At 40.8% G+C, this 13,444-nt stretch overlaps 1 protein-coding gene across 1 annotated transcript; it reads right to left on the bottom strand.

The window, feature by feature from the left end:
• Nucleotides 1-1,611, bottom strand: LOC118388206 (transcription factor JunD-like). The gene has a single exon (XM_035777031.2). It carries the CDS (start codon nt 1,307-1,309, stop codon nt 488-490), a length of 822 nt encoding a protein of 273 aa, XP_035632924.1. The 5' UTR covers nt 1,310-1,611; the 3' UTR covers nt 1-487.
• Between the last annotated feature and the right edge of the window lie 11,833 nt (nt 1,612-13,444).

Here is a 13,444-nt window from a genome sequence, read left to right as displayed (position 1 = left end):
TTGAATTACCAAGCAATGTTTATTTGATAACTGAATCCAAGTAAAATAGGAATGTGAAGGGAAATATTCAGTGCAACAAAAAGGTGACAACAGTTTCACATTAAGATAAGACTGAAATAAGACACTGGAGCATTGAATATAAAATGTACAAGTGCTTGCTTGTAAACGTTAAAAGGGGTAAAAATAAAATAAAAATACTTGCACCCAATGACACCCTCTTAGGTAACATTCGAGTTTGTCAATAAACATGCAAATATGTATTTATTCAGTATAAGGCTATGTATGATACAGTAATACAATAATGATGAACTGGTTTGATCCAGTCTTACACACATGATAAAGAATGTGTAAACCGAAAATGTACATTAGTGAAGTCCTTTTAGTCTGTAAAGTCGATGGCTCTACGTGCATAATTGAGATATTTGAAAGCCAACAAGAGAACAGATATTGAGCTTATTTATGCTGGTTGACCAATGTCGTCCTGCGATTAGTACACTTGAACTTGATGTGGCAACAATTGGCATCCGCTGTTCACATGATTCAAAACATTTTGTTTTAGCTGAGCCACTTGATCCCGGAGTACACTTGCCGTTGAGGCCAGGTCAGTGTTTTGAGTTTTTAGGTTATTGACTTTGTCTTCGAGTCTGGATATCCTCTCCAGTTTCCTCTTTCGGCACTTGGACGCAGCAATTCTATTCCGCAGCTTTTTCCTCTCGGCTTTAATGCGCTCCTGTGTGTCCATGTTGATAGGTGACAGTGGTGGACTGTCGCCGAAGCTGTGCAAGTCAGGGACTATCTGCGGCTCATCCTTCAAGGATTGCAACCGGGAATGTGATTGTTGCTGCTGTGTGCCACCTAAATGGTGAGAGGGGGGAGGTGGGAAGGGTACAGTGTCTGTGGAGTAATTGACAGTGGTACCCAAAGGCCCATTACCATAACTGTTCAAGTTCGTATAGACGGGTAAATCCATGTGTACAGTGACAGGAGCCACGTTGGTACTTAGGTCGAGACTGTTCATTTGAGCGCAAGTCCCCCCGTTCAGCTGGTTCTGTTTGTGCAAGTTCTCCAGAGCCTTGACGAATCCCTCGGCAAACTCCTGTTCGTCAGTTACTGACTTGGGGTAGAGGAACTGAGAGGTCGGTGTTGTTACGACCATTCCGTTGGACTGAATGAGGAGTCTCTCCAGCTCCGGGGAAGCCAGTTTCAGCAGCCCAAGGTCCGGGGAGTTGAGAATGCTCTCGGCGTCGCGGAGATGGGGCTTTAGATTAGTGGCATCTACAAGGTTTAAATTAATGTCATTCTTCATCATATTTTGGTAAAAGACTAAATCTAAGATGACAGCAGCTGTAAAAAGTCAGCAGAGCCTTACAACAGAAAGAGGGGTTCCCATAATCTCAGTTGCTGTCGAGAAAACGATGCGTAATTTGCATAACATTAAATCAAATGCTCTTTTAAAGTTGCCCTACACCTTCTCCAAGTTAAGGGTACAAATCACCTTTTGCCTCAAATGTTGTCGTTTTTTCCCTTGTTAATAAACCATTGATAAGAAACAGTCGATGGTTAATCTCCCGACTAGAGGGTAGAAGTTCCAATGTGTGCGCTCGCATGCTGCCGCTACCTTTTCTATCCTCGTAAATTCCATTATGTCACTTCAGAGCACGCAGATTGGACAGAAATCACGTTTTTTTCGTATTTTATTTGAATAAGGGGATGTACTAGCCCCATTGCCATGGAGAAGGCGGGTAAACTGCAAACACTGCGGTGCATTGTGGTTTGATGTCATAGCAAATCTTGGATGGAGGCGTGGGGGTTGGTCAAGGCTTGTTTTCTCCCCTGTTCTATTGCTTTTGCACAGTAAAAACAAGTCATTGAGTTCTGTTTGACAAATGTTTTTGCACTAAATACCCTGTAACATTATTTTTTACCTTGTCCAAAAAGTGTGGTGTAAGAAGAAAATAGCAAATGGAGAAACTAGGACTAAGAGTGTGGTTTTTAGAATGAGCTTTATAAAAACACATGATATATAATGACTATCAGTGTATTGAAGGTCACATTATTTTTCACTAACTGAGGCATATACAATGTTATAAGTTAAGAGTGACCTAGTCTTATTTTCAAGTTTATTCACCACAGGGCTGATTCTGACCCGAGTTAAGTGCAAGTAAATGAAACGTAATTCCCCTTTCATGCACTTTTCTCTCTAGGTGTATTCTGACCTTTAACTTAAACATGAGAGACATGAGAATAGCATGCTATTCAACCGCTTTTCGTTTGGGGTGGAGATCTAGTAAATTAAGGTGTGGCGGAGGTGTGTCTACAGATACTTCGTATTCTGACCTTGAATTAATTCCCTATTAATTCCACCACCTCTACGCACAAAGAAAACATTAATAAGGTCTAGCGAACTTACCGGTTCCAGGTGGAAAAAGCATATACTTAATTTTTTTAGATTGAAATAACACCGTTCTCCATGCACTGTAATTTACAACTTAATGAGAGCTATTGATAAGAGCTAGGTAAATTGAGTAATCCGTTTGTATAAGGGGGTTGTAAATATACATTGTTTTAGATCTATTTTACCTTATAATCACTGGAAACTAATGTGAAACCAGTCAAATGGCAGCATTTCATGAACATTAAAGTTTATGAAATGCTGTGCCATTATGCAGAATTTAAATTGTACTGCCTTTTTACTTGCAGGGATGGGCACCCTCGAATGTCTTAGTTATAGGCTACACAGACTTTCTCTGTTTCCTATTTCTATCAAGGTAAATATTAGCCACAATCAGTATCGACCGTAGGGAGTCCTAACAACCACACATATTCAACTGCCTATTTACTGTTAGTTCCCTTCAGTTGTTACAGCCTACATTATTATTCCATTTAATTATATTGTTTTGCTGACCTATATTTGCTTACCTCTGTAAATGCTGCCACGGCTGTGTGGTTGTTGCTGAGGATTATTATTAGTAACAGTTGATGTATAATATATATATAAATACATGTAGGCTAATTAAATCGTTATGGAGTGGAGCGCAGACTCAACGAGCTACACAAAAAAACTATCATTTGTAAAAAAAAAAATATATATAATCATGAAAAATAAAACAGTAATATATTTTGATTAGATAAAGACTCAATCCCCTGATTTAATACATGTTAGAATCACCTTTGGCAGTGATTATACCTGTGAGTCTATCTGGGTCTTGAAGAGCTTTCCACACCTGGATTGTGCAACATTTTCCCATTATTCATTTTAAAATTCTTCAAGCTCTGTCAAATTGGTTGTTAATCATTCCTAAACAACAATGTTCAGGTCTTGCCATAGAATGTCAAGCAAATTTAAGTGTAAACTGTAACTCGGCCATTCAGGAACATTCACTGACTTCTGGGTAAGCAGTGTGATGCCAGGACAACAACCTGTCCCTCAACATCAGCAAGACAATGGAACTGGTCGTGGAATACATGAAAACGTAGGGCTAAGCACGACCCCATTCGCATCGACGGGACTGTGGCGGAGATGGTTGAGAGCTTCAAGTTTCTCGGTGTCCACATCACTAAGGACCTATCATGGTTTCAAACACACCAACACAGTCATGAAGAGGGCACGACAACGCCTCTACCCCTTCGGGAGGCTGAAAAGATTTGGCATGGGCCCGCAGATCCTCAAAACGTTTTACAGCTGCACCATTGAGAGCTCGGCATCTGACCGCAAGCCTCTACAGAGGGTAGTCTGTACGAACCAGTACATCACTGGGGCCGAGCTCCCAGCCATCCAGGACCTCTATACCAGGCGGTGTCAGAGGAAGGCCCTAAAAATGGTCAAAGACTCCAGCCACGCAAGTCACAGTCTGTTCTCTCTGCTGCCACACAGCAAACGGTACCGGAGCGCCATGTCTGGGACAAAAAGGCTCCTGAACAGCTTCTAACCCAAAGCGATAATACTGCTGAACAGTTCATTAAACAGCTACCCAGACTTTCTGTGTTTCCCTCTCTACCTACATGTACAGTTGAAGTCAGAAGTGTACATGCATTTAGGTTGGAGTCATTAAAACATGTTTTTCAACCACTCCACAAATTTCTTGTTAACAAACTATGGTTTTGGCAAGTCGGTTAGGACATCTACATTGTGCATGACACAAGTCATTTTTCCAACAAATGTTGTTTACAGACAGATTATTTCACTTATAATTCACTGTATCTCAATTCCAGTGAGTCAGAAGTTTAGATACACTATGTTGACTTTGCCTTTAAACAGCTTGAAAATTCCAGAAATGTATATGATCTTGGTTTTAGAACCTTCTGATAAGCTAATTGACATCATTTGAGTCAATTGGAGGTGTACCTGTGGATATATTTCAAGGCCTACCTTCAAAGTCAGTGCTTCTTTGTATGACATCATGGGAAAATCTAAAGAAATCAGCCAAAACCTCAGAATTGTTTTTTGTAGACCTCCACAAGTCTGGTTCATCCTTGGGAGCAATTTCCAAACGTCTGAAGGGACCACGTTCACCTGTACAAACAATAGTACGCAAGTATAGACACCCTGGGACCACGCAGCCGTCATACCGCTCAGGAAGGAGATGCGTTCTGTCTCCTAGAGATGAACGTACTTTGGTGCGAAAAGTGCAAATCAATCCCAGAACATCAGCAAAGGACCTTGTGAAGATGCTGGAGGAAACAAGTACAAAAGTATCTATATATACAGTAGAACGAGTCCTATATTGTCATAACCTGGAAAGGCCACTCAGCATGGAAGAAGCCATTGCTCCAAAACCGCCATAAAAATAGCCAGACTACGGCTTTCAGCTACTTTTTGGAGAAATATCCTCTGGTCTGATGAAAGAAAAATAGAACTGTTTGGCCTTAATGACCATCGTTATGTTTGGAGGAAAAAGGGGGAGGCTTGCAACAGTAAAACAAGTCAGAAGAACACCATCCCGACCGTGAAGCACTGGGGTGGCAGCATCATGTTGCTTTGCTGCAGGAGGGACTGGTGCACTTCACAAAGTAGATGGCATCATGAGTGAGGAAAATGATGTGGATATATTGAAGCAACATCTCAAGACATCAGTTAAAGCTTGGGCGCAAATGGGTCTTCCAAATGAACAATAACCCCAAGCATACTTCCAAAGTTGTGGCAAAATGGGTTAAGGACAACAAAGTCAAGGTATTGGAGTGGCCATCACAAAGCCCTGACCTCAATCCTATAAAAAATGTGAAGGCAGAACTGAAAAAACGTGTGTGAGCAAGGAGGCCTACAAACCTGACTCAGTTACACCAGCTCTGTCAGGAGGAATGGGCCAAAATTCACCCTACTTATTGTGGGAAACTTGTGAAAGGATACCCAAAACATTTGACCCAAGTTAAACACTATGCAGCTGTTGCAAGAGCGCATTTTTCACTGGCTGTCCAATGGTTTAAAAAACAGTGATTGGTAGGTAACTTAAACTTCTTGAATTCAACCATTATTGGATTGAAATACACATTTAGAATTGTGAACAGCCGTCCACAACAACCACAATCCGTAAGGTGCAAATAGCTAAACGAGAGAGCAGCAGTGTGATTCACATCAACGCGCTATGTAGATATCAATAATAAGTGAAAACCATATCGCCGAAGACAACACCACTGCTGTCATCCTTACCTCCAAGCATTTATTTTAGTTGGATAATCTTTGGATGCCAACAGCAGTCACGTCATTGGAAGATATAGCTTGGACTGTAGCCTACAAAAGCCTATTCCAAAAGCCTATTTCCCGCGATCCATCAAACACATTTGGTGTGTCATCATAGTGGTCTCAGACCTATGGACAGACTCGCTCACGTTGTACACATTTAAAAGTGTGCCTTCATTCAATTCTGATTTGAATGCATTGAAAAAACAGAAGTGTCAGATTTATTTTCCGCAAACATCCTTTCTGAATTTAAAAGTAATCCTCAAAGTAATCATCTAGTTTTAAAAAAAGTATCTGTAATCTGATTCCAATATTTTAGCTGGTAACAGATTACAGTCACATTTTTATTATAATCCCTTACATGTAACGGATTACGTCATCCGTTACTCCCCAACCCTGGTGACAAGGTAGGGGTGGTATACAGAAGATGGTATTTTACCAAATAGGGATAAATCCATATTATGGCAACAATATAGCTTAAATAAGCAAAGAGAAATGACAGTCCATCATTACTTTAAGACATGAAGGTCAGTCAATCCGGAAAATTTCAAGACCATTGAACGTTTCTTCAAGTGCAGTCGCAAAACCCATCAGGTGCTATGATGAAACTGGCTCTCATGAGGACCGCCACAGGAAACGCAGACCCAGAATTACCCCTGCTTCATTAGAAGTAACCTTAGACTGCAGCCCACAAATAAATGCTTCACCAGAGTTCAAGTAACAGACACATCTCAACATCAAATGTTCAGAGGAGAATTCATTAATCAGGCCTTTATGGTTGAATTGCTGCAAAGAAACACACTACTAAAGGACACCAATAAGAAGAAGAGACTTGCTTGGGGCAGGAAACACGAGCAATGGACATTAGACCAGTGGAAATCTGTTCTTTGATCTGATGAGTCCAAATTTGAGATTGTTGGTTCAACACACCTCCAGACTGTGTAAGGGCTATTTGACCAAGAAGGAGAGTGATGGAGTGCTGCATCAGATCACCTGACCCCAACCCAATTGAGATGGTTTGGGATGAGTTTGACCACAGAGTGAAGGAAAAGCCGCCAACAAGTGCTAAGCATATGTGCAAACTCCAAGACTGTTGAAAAAGCATTCAAGGTGAAGCTGATTGAGATAATGCCAAGAGTGTGCAAAGCTGCCATCAAGGAAAAGGGTGGCTACATTGAAGAATCTAAAATAAAAAATATATATCTATTTGTTTAAAAATGTTTTGGTTACTACGTGGTTCCATATGTGTTATTTCATAGTTTTGATGTCTTCACTATTATTCTACAATGTAGAAAATAGTTTAAAAAATTAAGAAAAATCCTTGAATGAGTAGTTGTGTCTGTATACTTCTGGCCCTTCTTTGGACACAGTGTTAACAAACCTCCAGACGAGCTTCAATGCCATACAACACTCCTTCTGTGGCCTCCAACTGCTCTTAAATGTAAGTAAAACTAAATGCATGCTCTTCAACCGATCATTGCCCGCACCCGCTCACCAATCTAGCATCACTACTCTGGACGATTCTGACTTAGAATAAGTGGACAACTACAAATACCTAGGTGTCTGGTTAGACTGTAAACTCTCCTTCCAGACTCACATTAAGCATCTCCAATCTAAAATTAAATCTAGAATCGGCTTCCTATTTCACAACAAAGAATCCTTCACTCATGCTGCCGAACATACCCTCGTAAAGCTGACTATCCTACCAATCCTCGACTTCGGCAATGTCATTTACAAAATAGCCTCCAACACTCTACTCAGAAAATTGGATGTAGTCTATCCGTTTTGTCACCAAAACCCCATATACTATCAAATCAATCAATAAAATGTATTTATAAAGCCCTTCTTACATTAGTTGATGTCACAAAGTGCTGTACAGAAACCCAGCCTAAAACCCCAAATAGCAAGCAATGCAGGTGTACAAGCACGGTGTAGAAGCACGGTGGTTAGGAAAAACTCCCTACCCACCACTGCGACCTGTATGCTCTCGTTGGCTGGCTCTCGCGTCATATTCGTCGCCAAACCCACTGGCTCCAGGTCACCTATAAGTATTTGCTAGGTAAAGCCCCACCTTATCTCAGCTCACTGGTCACCATAGAAGCACCCATCCGATTTGGAGGGCCATCTCTCTATGGAGCGCGTCACAGGTACTTTCTGATTGAGCTTGTTTGTAAACAGGAAGCAGGAGTATAGAGACATGATCTGATTTGCCGAAAGGGGAACGAGGAGGGACTTTATCGCCCTATTGGTGAAGGAGACCGTCAGGTATTCCAAGTGAACAATACCCCTCTGGATTTCCCTGAATCTAATGACCTGTTCGCTTGTAGAATGGAGAATCCATCAAGTTGGATAGACATGGGGGGGGGGTACCTTGTCAACCACTAGTATTGCTCTCTGTTACAAAGTGTCAATATTCCAGTTACTAATTCATGTAATACTGCATTACACAATAGCAACAATGTAGCTATTATGTGACAGTGTAATAAGGAGATACAAGGAGGGGAGACATCTGCCACTTATAGCCTGATATAGGGGTCCCCAGACACCACACACTCACATTTTAACCACTCAATATACTAAAATCCCATTACTACTAACAGAAACATTTTATAACCAATACCCCTCGATCAGCCTCACTTGTGTCATGTGTTGTCTCCATTTCATGTTCCATGAGTATAAGGGAGGATACAGTTCTTGCTTAGATAAGGAAAGTCCACTACAATTCCCTGAGCCAAATATCCTGCGGGTACACCCATTTCACTGCTACTTACTCCATCTACATGTATCCCCACTCAATTCAACCATAAGGCTGACCTGACTTTAATAGAAGAGCCTAGCTTGGTTGATTGAAGCACAGTGCAAAGGCTGCGTATTCAGTTCCCATGCTGCCTATTCTTCACCATCTAATACAAACTATACTTCACATCTTGGATAAAACTGACCACAAACTAGCTAGAAATGTATACAATGATGCAGGGAATATTTGCTGAAAGTCACCAGAGGAAGTCTTCCCTTAGTCTTCATGCAAAGTATTTCTTAACATTAAAGTCCTGTCCCAAAGGTCAAACTATATCAACATATTATTTCTACACACAAATGTCATAGAAGAGCCAATAAAGCATTTCGGACATTTACTTGTTTCTTTTATTAGACACACGTCACACAACCCAATTTTCCCCCCTGTGAATGGAGCTGCTCCACCTCTACAACAAACCACTGCAGTGCATTCACTTCTAATCTTATTTTTAAAGATGATCCCAATCCGGTTCTCCCTGTGTTCATACAGGCCTCTGGCATGGTAAGGGTTACACCGAGGAGGAGTGTGTGCGTCACAGGTAGGCCCATCTCTGCAAGGCAACGTGGGGGCGGACCACGTCTGCCTGTGATGTCAGAGAGAGCAGCGACAGCGCTCTCTGTGGCGGAAGGGGTAGGAAAAAAAAATAAAAAAGGGAGGAGGTGAACGCTGCTCACTGAACAGGCAATATTTCTCTGTAAGAAAAGGCTGAATACAACAGTGCAAAGCGTGCGGGGGCGGTCCAGTGAAAAAAACAACCGGTTGAGGATAAAAAAAAGGCAGTAACATCTACTATTTTTTTGTTGCAATGTGAACAGGGCTGCTGTAGCATGCTCATACTATAATATACATGCTGTTACTAGAAATGTTTTTTTGGGGGGCAAGAAAAAGACCATGAAGAAGTATGTAATCACATCATTTACATTCATTTTATTACATTTTGAAGGCTCAATGCTCCAATGATTATTTATTTTCAACGAATAACCCAAAATGTAATAGATGAAATGAATGTCACGGTGGGTATATCAGCTGCCGGGAAAGTATATTATAGGGCATGACACTATATTTGGTACTGTCAAGGAATGACAATGTACAGAAGAGTACAAAAGGAATAATCTTATTCTCTCTGCGATTGAGCTATTCACCAGTTCTACATCAACTCCTATATAAGAGCATTCCACCTGCAGATTAACCTGGTTCTTTAATGTAAATCTAACATTTGGAGGCAATGTAATAAATTGCTTAGGAGCAGATACACATGTTGCAATGATCTTAACCTGAAAACATAATCAATTCATATTCATTAGAAGCAACCCTGTTGCTTTGGTTTCTATTCCTGGTCATAGTGGGCTGCAGTTGTGCAAAAGCTTTAGTTGAAACCCAGGACTAACACATTTGATTCAGCAAGTCATGGTCTTGTTGATTAGCTGAATCAGGTATTGTATTGCTAGACTGGTACAAAAGCCTGCACACACGGAAGCTCTCAGGGAAGGAAGAACACTGCAATGGTGCTGCTTCCAATGAACTTGTTTCCACGATGAGTCTTGATTTCACAATTAGCTAAGGAAATCACGAGATATTGTCTAATGTCATCTGCTGACGCTATCCTGCTTCACTAACACCAGGAACCTGGGTCATGTTTCCTAAGCATGAAATCAGAAAAAAACTGCCCGAAACGGAGTGAAACGGGGACATATCTGATCTTGTGCAAAAATCAATGTTTGTTTTCTGTTTCAAACTGTTTTGCTACAGTGTACCCCAATGAACACAAACCTATACTATAACTGATACTGCAACAACAGGTTAATTATACAAATAAATCAGGAGAAGAGAATCAAACCTGTATAGACAGACGGTGGATATAGACTACACATCTTTCAATGCTACAAGTCAAGGCACAGTGAGATAACACATCAGGAATGTTTGGCATCACTAATGCACGCTGGGAATGGAACACCTTTAAGCCGTGGCCAGGCCCAGGTAATGAATAGGTTGTGTGTGTTTATGTTGAGCAACATGTCATTTGCTGAGCTGTTGTATGCGAGGCATCGCCCAGGATTTAGGTCCCTGATTGGAGTGGTTTATCGCTGTTAAAAAGGTATTTGGCGAGAGCATCTGTCTTCATCTAATCAAATAGTACCAGTTAAAAGTTTGGACACAACTACTCATTCAAGGGTTTTACAATATTTTTACTATTTTCTACATTGTAGAATAATAGTGAAGACATCAAAACTATGAATTAGCACATATGGAATCATGTAGTAACCAAAAAAGTGTTAAACAAATCAGAATATATTTAATATTTGAGATTCTTCAATGTAGCCACCCTTTGCCTTGATGACATCTTTGCACACTCACTCTTGGCATTCTCTCAACCAGCTTCGCCTGGAATGATTTTCCAACAGTCTTGAAGGAGTTCCGACATACGCTGAGCACTTGTTGGCTGCTTTTCCTTCACTCTGCGGTCCAACTCATCCCAAACCATCTCAATTGGGTTGAGGTGGGGTGATTGTGGAGGCCAGGTCATCTGATGCAGCACTCCATCGCTCTCCTTCTTGGTCAAATAGCCCTTACACAGTCTGGGGGTGTGTTTTGGGTCAATGTCTGTTGAAAAACAAATGATAGTCCCACTAAGCCCAAACCAGATGGGATGGCATATCGCTGCAGAATGCTGTGGTAGTCATGCTGGTTAAGTGTGCCTTGAATTCTAAATAAATAACCGACAGTGTCATCAGCAAAGCACCCCCACACCTCCTCCTCCATGCTTCATGGTGGGAACCACACATCCAGAGATAATCTGTTCAATTTCTCTACATCTAACAAAGACACGACAGTTGGAACCAAAAATCTGAAATTTTGACATGAAGGCGTGATTCACGTAGTCTCCTCTGAACAGTTGATGTTGAGATGTGTCTGTTACTTGAACTCTGTGAAACATTTATTTGGGCAGCTATCTGAGGTGCAGTTAATTGCTGATTTCTGAGGTGCAGTTAATTGCTGATTTCTGAGGCTGGTAACTAATGAACTTATCCTCTGCAACAGAGGTAACTCTGGGTCTTCCTTTCCTGTGGCAGTCCTCATGAGAGCCAGTTTCATCATAGCGCTTGATGGTTTTTGTGACTGCACTTGGAGAAAAAAAATTCAAATTTTTTGACATTTTACGGATTGACTGACCTTCATGTCTTAAAGTCATGATGGACTGTCATTTCTCTTTGCTTATTTGAACAGTTCTTGATGTAATATGGACTTGGTCTTTTACCAAATAGGGCTATCCTCTGTATACCACCCCTACCTTGTCACAACACTGGAACGAATTGCAAAAATCGCTGAAGTTGGAGACTTTTATCTCCCTCACCAACTTCAAACATCTGCTATCTGAGCAGCTAACCGATCGCTGCAGCTGTACATAGTCTATCGGTAAATAGCCCACCCAATTTTACCTACCTCATCCCCATACTGTTTATATTTATTTACTTTTCTGCTCTTTTGCACACCAATATCTCTACCTGTACATGACCATCTGATCATTTATCACTCCAGTGTTAATCAGCAAAATTGTAATTATTCGCCTACCTCCTCATGCCTTTTGCACACAATGTATATAGACTCTCTTTTTTTTCTACTGTGTTATTGACTTGTTAATTGTTTACTCCATGTGTAACTCTGTGTTGTCTGTTCACACTGCTATGCTTTATCTTGGCCAGGTCGCAGTTGCAAATGAGAACTTGTTCTCAACTAGCCTACCTGGTTAAATAAAGGTGAAAAAAAAACACACAAAAAACACAACTGATTGGCTAAAAACGCATTAAGGAAAGAAATTCCACAAATGAACTTAAGGCACACCTGTTAATTGAAAATGCATTCCAGGTGACTACCTCAAGAAGCTGGTTGAGAGAATGCCAAGAGTGTGCAAAGCTGTCATCAAGGCAAAGGGTGGCTATTTTAAAGAATCTCAAATATAAAATGTTTTGATTTATTAATACATTTTTGGTTACTACATGATTCCATGTGTTATTTCATCGTTTTGATGCCTACACTATTATTCTACAATGTAGAAAATAGTAAAAATAAAGAAAAATCTTGGAATGAGTAGGTGTGTCCAAACTTTTGACTGGTTGTATCCTCTGATACAGAACGCGTTATATCCCCTCCAATGGCAAGTCTGGGATGGCAGTAACAAGCACAAGGATGTTAATGATCGCATATCTCAGAAAATATAAATCACCTAATTAGTTTATACCTGATGCCATGTATTACAGCATGACTGCTTCGATATGTATTTTCTACCTTAACCAAAATGTGGTTCTGCAGTGTTTTTACCATTAGAATGAGCAAGGGTAGCAGTTTCACAGTACGTAGTCTGCCTTCACCTCTGTTCCCACAGACCCATGACGCAGTTTCAACATGTAGGTGACGTTCCACACTCACGGCTATGGGGGAATCCCTGTGTGCGACGGGGTAGAGTAGTTTCACATGCGAGGTTAGAGGGAGCCTACGGTGGCCTGTCACACACCCCCACACACGCACTCAAAGCCACAAACCCACAGCCACGCATCACAGCAGTGGGTTTGTGTTATGGCTTTGATACTGCTGTGTTGACTGTTATACAACGTGCAATGGACAGGACAGGTGGACAGTTAGCATTTAGTTAATCATCATTGTCCTTCAGAACAAGAAAAAAAAAAAAAAACTCAAAATACTATTTATTACAAAATGTCAAGATTTTTTCCATTCATTCTCATCTCACTTCCTAAAAGGAAATAGAGGCATGCAAATTAGTGACGTTTGAGGGAAAAACTTGATGGAAAGTAATATGCGGCCAACAACACAGCAATAATTGAACAATATTTTTATGGAAACCATGTTACTAAGATTAATATTGATGTATGAGGGGAAAATGGTGAAACAATCCATCATTTGTTTAGTGGGATCAAATGTTCTGGGTGTGTTGACTCCTACAGAAAAGGAATGAC

Source organism: Oncorhynchus keta, chromosome 1 (genome assembly GCF_023373465.1).
Source record: "Oncorhynchus keta strain PuntledgeMale-10-30-2019 chromosome 1, Oket_V2, whole genome shotgun sequence".
Lineage (NCBI taxonomy): Eukaryota > Metazoa > Chordata > Actinopteri > Salmoniformes > Salmonidae > Oncorhynchus > Oncorhynchus keta.
Note: the sequence above shows the minus strand (reverse complement) of the source record. Positions and strands in the feature narration are given on the sequence as shown.